At 41.6% G+C, this 7,246-nt stretch overlaps 1 protein-coding gene across 1 annotated transcript; it reads left to right on the top strand.

Moving 5' to 3' along the window:
- The first annotated feature begins 234 nt into the window (after positions 1-234).
- On the top strand, positions 235-6,786 carry TLR8 (toll like receptor 8). Its single transcript, XM_067722971.1, has one exon. It carries the CDS (start codon positions 235-237, stop codon positions 3,340-3,342), a length of 3,108 nt encoding a protein of 1,035 aa, XP_067579072.1. The 3' UTR covers positions 3,343-6,786.
- Positions 6,787-7,246: the final 460 nt, after the last annotated feature.

The raw sequence follows: 7,246 nt of genomic DNA, 5'->3' as shown, positions 1-7,246 counted from the left end.
CATCACATCTCAGATAGCTTCATCTTTCACTTCTTTGAGCACCATGAAGCTGAACACGGTCAAAAACTAAAATCGTTTGGAACCTAATTTAATGCAGTGTATTTAACAGTTAAGAGAACTCCCACTTCAAAGCTCAGGCCAAGTATGGTTGAAGCACTGAATTTCATCATGAAATGCCCGGCAAATATTGCCCCTCTCATATTGTGACTCCACTTTGATTTTCTTTAGGAAAACATGACTCTTCACTTTTTGCTTCTGACCTGCCTTTTCCTGCTAATCTCTGATTCCTGTGAGTTCTTCGCTGAAGCAAATTATTCTAGAAGCTATCCTTGCGATGAGACAAAACGAAATGGCTCCGTTATTGCAGAATGTAACAATCGTCGATTACACGAGGTACCCCAAACAGTGGACAAAAGTGTGACAGAACTAGACCTATCTGGTAATTTCATCAGACGCATAACAAATGAATCATTTCAAGGGCTGCAAAATCTGACTAAGATCGATCTAAACCATAACGTCAAGCTGTGGCCCCAGAATGAAAATCCTGCTGTAAAGAACGGTATGACTATTACAGACGGGGCATTTCTCAACCTAAAAAACCTAAGGGAGTTACTGCTTGAAGACAACCAGTTACAAGAAGTACCGGCTGGTTTGCCAAAATCTTTGAAAGAACTTAGTCTAATTCAAAATAGAATAACTGTGTTAACGAAAAAGAACACTTCTGGACTTAGGAATCTGGAAAGTCTCTATTTGGGCTGGAACTGTTACTTTGCTTGTAATGAAACCTTTGCCGTAGAAGATGGAACCTTTGAAAACCTTACCAAGTTGAAGGTGCTGTCATTATCTTTTAATCCCCTTTTCCACGTGCCACCCAAACTGCCAAGCTCCCTAACAGAGCTCTATCTTAGCAACACCAAGATCAAAAACATCAGTCAAGAAGACTTCAAGGGACTGAGAAATTTAAAAGTACTAGATTTAAGTGGGAACTGCCCGAGATGTTTTAACGCGCCATTTCCCTGCATACCTTGCAAAGGAGGTGCTTCAATTCAGATACATCCTCTTGCTTTTCAAACCCTGACCCAACTTCGCTACCTAAACCTCTCTAGCACTTCGCTCCGGAAGGTTCCTGCGACCTGGTTTGACAACATGCATCATCTAAAGGTGCTGCATCTCGAATTCAACTATTTAATGGACGAAATAGCCTCTGGGGAATTTTTGGCAAAACTGCCCTCCTTAGAAATACTTGACTTATCTTACAACTATGAGCTGAAAAAATATCCACAGTACATTAATATTTCTCAAAATTTTTCAAAGCTTACATCTCTCCAGATATTGCATTTAAGAGGTTATGTGTTCCAGGAACTTAGAAACGAAGATTTCCAGCCCCTGAGGAACCTCTCAAATTTAATGGCTATCAACTTGGGCGTTAATTTTATTAAGCAAATTGATTTTACCGTTTTCCAGTCGTTCTCCAACCTGAAAATCATTTACTTGTCCGAAAACAGAATATCACCCTTGGTCAGTGATACCAAGCAACAAAATGCAAATGGCTCCTCTTTCCAAAGGCATATCCTTAAGCCACGGTCAGCAGTTACTGAGTTTGACCCACATTCGAATTTTTATCATAACACCAATCCTTTGATAAAGCCACAATGTTCCAATTACGGCAAAGCCTTAGATTTAAGCTTGAACAGTATTTTCTTTATTGGGATAAAGCAATTTGAAGGTTTTAGGAACATTTCCTGTTTAAATCTGTCTTCAAATGGCAACGGTCAAGCGTTAAATGGAACTGAGTTTTCACTTTTGCGTGGTATCAAGTATTTGGACTTGACAAACAACAGACTAGACTTTGACGATGACGCTGCTTTCAGCGAATTGCCATTGTTAGAAGTTCTAGATCTGAGCTACAATGCGCACTACTTCCGAATAGCAGGGGTAACACACCGTCTAGGATTTATTCAAAATTTAACTCAGCTGAAAGTTTTAAACTTGAGCTACAATAGTATTTTTACTTTAACAGAACCATACCTGAAAAGCATGTCCCTGGAAGAATTAGTTTTCAGTGGAAACCGCCTTGACCTTTTGTGGAATGCTCAAGATGTCAGGTACTGGCAAATTTTTAAATATCTCAGCAATCTGACACGGCTTCATTTAGCCTCTAATAACCTTCAGCGTATCCCCGATGAAGCCTTCCTTAACTTGCCCCGGAGTCTCACCGAACTATATATAAATGATAATAGGTTAAATTTCTTTAACTGGTCATTACTACAGCAGTTTCCTCATCTCTGCTTGCTTGACTTAAGTGGGAACGAGCTGTTCTTTGTAACTGACAGCCTATCGAAATTCACATCTTCTCTTGAGACACTGCTCCTGGGTCAAAACAGGATTTCCCACCTGCCGTCCGGCTTTCTTTCCGAAGCCAGCAGTCTGACACACCTCGATTTAAGTGCCAACCAGCTCAAGATGATCAACAAATCCACGTTTGAAACTAAGACCGCCACCAAGTTAGCCATTTTGGAACTAGGTAGAAACCCTTTTGACTGTACCTGTGACATCGGAGATTTTCGAGAATGGATGGATGGGAATCTGAACGTCACAATTCCCAGATTGACAGATGTCATTTGCGCCAGTCCTGGGGATCAACAAGGCAAGAGTATTGTGAGTCTAGAGCTCACAACTTGTGTTTCAGATACCATTGCGGCAATATTCTGTTTCTTCACCTTTTTTGTCACCATCTCAGTTATGCTGGCTGCCCTGGCTCATCATTGGTTTTACTGGGATGCTTGGTTTCTCTATCATGTGTGCTTAGCTAAGGTAAAAGGCTACAGGTCTCTTTCCACATCCCAGACTTTCTACGATGCTTACGTTTCTTATGACACCAAAGATGCCTCTGTCACGGACTGGGTGATCAATGAGCTGCGCTTCCACCTGGAAGAGAGTGAGGACAAAAATGTGCTCCTCTGTTTAGAGGAAAGGGATTGGGACCCGGGACTCGCCATCATCGACAACCTCATGCAGAGCATCAACCAAAGCAGGAAAACAATATTTGTTCTAACCAAAAAGTATGCCAAAAACTGGAACTTTAAAACAGCTTTCTACTTGGCCTTGCAGAGGCTAATCGATGAGAATATGGATGTGATCGTCTTTATTCTGCTGGAGCCAGTGTTGCAGCATTCGCAGTATTTGAGGCTGCGGCAGAGGATCTGCAAGAGCTCCATCCTCCAGTGGCCCGACAACCCCAAGGCGGAAGGCTTGTTTTGGCAGAGTCTGAAAAATGTCGTCTTAACTGCAAATGATTCACGGTATAACAATTTGTATGTCGATTCCATTAAGCAGTACTAACTGATGTTAAGTCTGGGTTCACCAACATACTAAGAATGCACAGCAGTGACCCTTCTGTCTTAGCTATCACTTGGTGTGTAACAAATTACCCCCAAACTTAATGGCTTAAAATGATACAGTTTGTTATATCATAGTCTCTGGATCAGGAGTCCAGGCGTGGCTTATCGCTGGGTCCTCTGCTCAGGGCCTCTCAAAGGCTGTAATCGCCGTGTCAGCCAGGGCCACAGGCATCTGCTAGGGTTAGCGTCCACTTCTGAGCTCACACTCATGTGGTGGTTTTCAGGGTTGAGTTCTTCCTGGGCTGTTGGCCCAAGGCTGCCCTCAGTTCCCGGCCATGTGGACTCCTTGCTGTGGCAGCTTGCTTCATCAAAGCCAAAAAGAGAGAGAGATTGCTGACACCGTGGAAGTCGCCATCTTTGTAGTCTAATCAGGGAAGTGATAACCCATCACCTTGGCCATAGTCTGCTTGTTAGAGTTAAATCACCGGCCCTGCCAGCTCCATGGGAGTGATCACCTCAGTCCTGGAAAAGTGGTCCATGACCGAGATGGGCGGTTGTGATAGCCTTGCTCAGCCTGCCATCTTGGTCATAAATGGTGAATGCCAGGAGAGGGGACCATTGTGGCCATCTTAGCAGTTGGCCTACTATACCTTCATTTCAATATCTCAGAACTTTTGCAACTATGATACTTCTGATGTTAAGTTGCTATTTAGAGTTATCATATATCCATGGCCATGTGGCTATATTACGCTGTGTTTGCATTAGTCCTTCTTTTACAATTACTTTTATAAATACTGGCTATAATATTTCACTTCTAAAGTTTAGATGCCATTTAAAGGCTAAGATGGATGGTATTTAAAGTGTTTTGCTTCTGTTTTTTTTACTTCTTAACCATTTTATAAAAGTGTGTAGCTAAATTAGAAGCATTTGGAGTATCTGTCAATTGCTATTGCTGTAAATCATGATATTAATGATTAAAGTGCTTCATTTCACATCATGAGCATATAATAAATACACAGTAGGGAAACAGATCTATAATATAAAATAAGTTACCTAAATGTCCATCGACAGATGGATGGATAAAGAAGATGTAGTACATATATACAGTGGAATACTACTCAGCCATAAAAAAAGAACGAAATAACACCATTTGCAGCAACATGGACGCACCTGGAGATTATCATACTACGTGAAGTAAGTCAGAAAGAGAAAGATAAATACCATATGGTATCACTTATATGTGGAATCTAAAATATGACACAAAGGAACCTATCTACGAAGCAGAAACAGACTCATGGACAGAGAACAGACTTGGTTGCCAAGGGGGAAGGGGAGGGACTGGGAGTTTGGGGTTAGTAGATGCAAACTATTCCATATAGAATAGATGGACAACAAGGTCCTACTGTACAGCACAGAGAACTATATTCAGTGTCCTGGGATAAACCATAATGGAAAAGAATACTAAAAAAGAATGTATATATAACTGTCACTTGGCTGTACAGCAGAAATTAACACAACATTGCAAATCAACTATAATTTAAAAAATAAATAAAAGCCCGGGGGATTAAAAAATAAAATAAAATACCATCAACACTGGGTTTTTGGAGAATACTTAGGAAGAAAAAGCTTTGGTAGAAATCAAAGGGAGAACAGTTTTCATAAAGTTTGTACATTAAGATAATTATTAACAGAGAAATTCTATCTTTAGTTCCTACTCAGAAGACGTAATGTCAGAATGCCTACCTGTCGGTACCCTTTATGCAGTTCTGCCACATGTAACAATGTTGGCATTCCCTACCACCTCTGCTACCCCTTGGTTCCTCTGCATCTGTCCATAGCATCTTCTATCCAGTGTAGTATGAATCTTGAAGAGGTACCTTATGAACTTGAACTGAAAATAACTGGAAATTATTCGAGCGTAAGAAAGTAAAGTCCCTTTAGAATGAAAAGAAGAAAAATCTCCAGTGCACCTTACTACCTTAAGTACAGTCTCTTAATTAATCTTGCAGCATGAGTTACCTTTAAATATGAGTTTCTAAGGAACTGAACGAAATGATGTGTCTTAGTGTAACATGGACAAAGTGGAAATCAGTCAAGGACGATTTTAGCTTTGTCACGTTGAACCCTGTTCTGTGCCCATGATGTTAATAGAAAGGTATTTATGCTTGCATTTGTTGAGGCATGAAGACAAATGTCTAAAAGCAGGACCATTCATGGTGGGGTGCAGTTACAGCTCGTTCCTGTGGATGCCACATTAACTTGTTGTCTGGTAGAAGCTCATTCCTGTGTTCTCTGATTGTTTTGGTAAAATAAAAATGTACATGTTTTCAGTGGTAGTGATTACAGGTCTATGTTAAGCTCACATACTTTGGCAGTGTCCTGTTGACAGAATGACAAGTTAATGAAAGTCACAAACAATTTTACCTTTTCCTTAGCAAACATCTTCATAAAGTGAAGGTAGTGAAATCAATGGTTAATAAAAACATTTGTTCTTGAAACTCATTCATTCCTCATTTAAGATACCATTATGGAAAAATCAGAACTGTAATTTTGTTGGTTGGTTGGTTGGTTTTGTTATGTTTTGCGGGAGAAGGAAGGATTATTACTTGCAGCAAGTAAGGAGAGCACCGGGGATCTTTGCCGAAGCGGTGTCTCCCAGACCTCTAATTTGTTAAAGAGAAAGCATTGTTTTGTCTTCTGTTATTTTTAAATGAATATATGATAATACCCATATACAAGCTTTTAAAAATTCAAATTTTACAAAAGGATGTATGATTAAATTTCAGTCTCCCTCCCAACACAACTTCGCTTCCTAGAGCCAATCACTGTTAAAAGTTCTTATGTAGGGCTTCCCTGGTGGCACAGTGATTGAGAGTCCGCCTGCCGATGCAGGGGACACGGGTTCGTGCCCCGGTCCGGGAAGATCCCACATGCCGCAGAGCGGCTGGGCCCGAGAGCCATGGCCGCTGAGCCTGCGCGTCCGGAGCCTGTGCTCCGCAACGGGAGAGGGCACACAGTGAGAGGCCCGCGTACCGCGAAAAAAAAAAAATAGTTCTTATGTATCCTTTTGTATTATAAGTGTAAAGGCTCAGTTGCTGTAACCAAGAGATCCAACAATACTGAAGTTTATTTCTTTATCCCATACGCTATGGCCTGAATGTTTGTGTCCTCCCAAAATTCACATGTTGAAACCTAACCCCCAAGGTGATGGTGTTAGGAGGTTGGACCTTTGGGAGGCGATTAGGTCATGAGAGCAGATCCGTCATGAATGTGATTAGTGCCCTTATAAAAGTGGTCCAAGAACCCTCCCTTGCCCCTTCCACCATGTGACGGTACAGCAAAAAGATAGCTACCTAGGAAGCGTGCTCTCACCAGACACTGAATCTGCCAGTGCCATGATCTTGGACTTCCCAGCCTCCAGAATTTTGAGAAATAAATGTTTGTTTTTTATAAGCCACCCGATCTCTGGTATTTTGTGATAGCACCCTGGACGGACTGAGACACCCATAACAGTTCCAATGAGAATAGTTTGGGTTGGCAGGGCAGCTCTGCTCTACATGGCCATTCAAGATCCCATGTTCCTTTCTCTTGTTGCTCTGCTGTCCCCCAGGGAATTGGCATCACCTCCATCGTCCAGGCAGGGTCACCAGTGAGGGTGGGTTCCCACTGTAGGCAGGGGGAAAAATAACAAGGAAGAATACTCAGACCAGTGTCTTAAGGCCTAGACTCAACAGCGGCAAACATCTGCTCCCCTTCCATTAGTGAGGACCTATTTGACGCCACATAACTGCAAGGTATGCTGGGAAATATATATATTTCAAATATAACTGTGGAAGCAAGAGAAGGGATTTGGGAGATAGCTAGCAGTCTCTGCCACAACTTCTAGAAGCTTTCAGTTTGCATAT

The sequence above is a fragment of the Pseudorca crassidens genome, chromosome X, assembly GCF_039906515.1.
Source record: "Pseudorca crassidens isolate mPseCra1 chromosome X, mPseCra1.hap1, whole genome shotgun sequence".
Classification (NCBI taxonomy): domain Eukaryota; kingdom Metazoa; phylum Chordata; class Mammalia; order Artiodactyla; family Delphinidae; genus Pseudorca; species Pseudorca crassidens.
The sequence above is the reverse complement of the archived record's forward strand: the minus strand, read 5'-3'. Positions and strand labels throughout refer to the sequence as shown.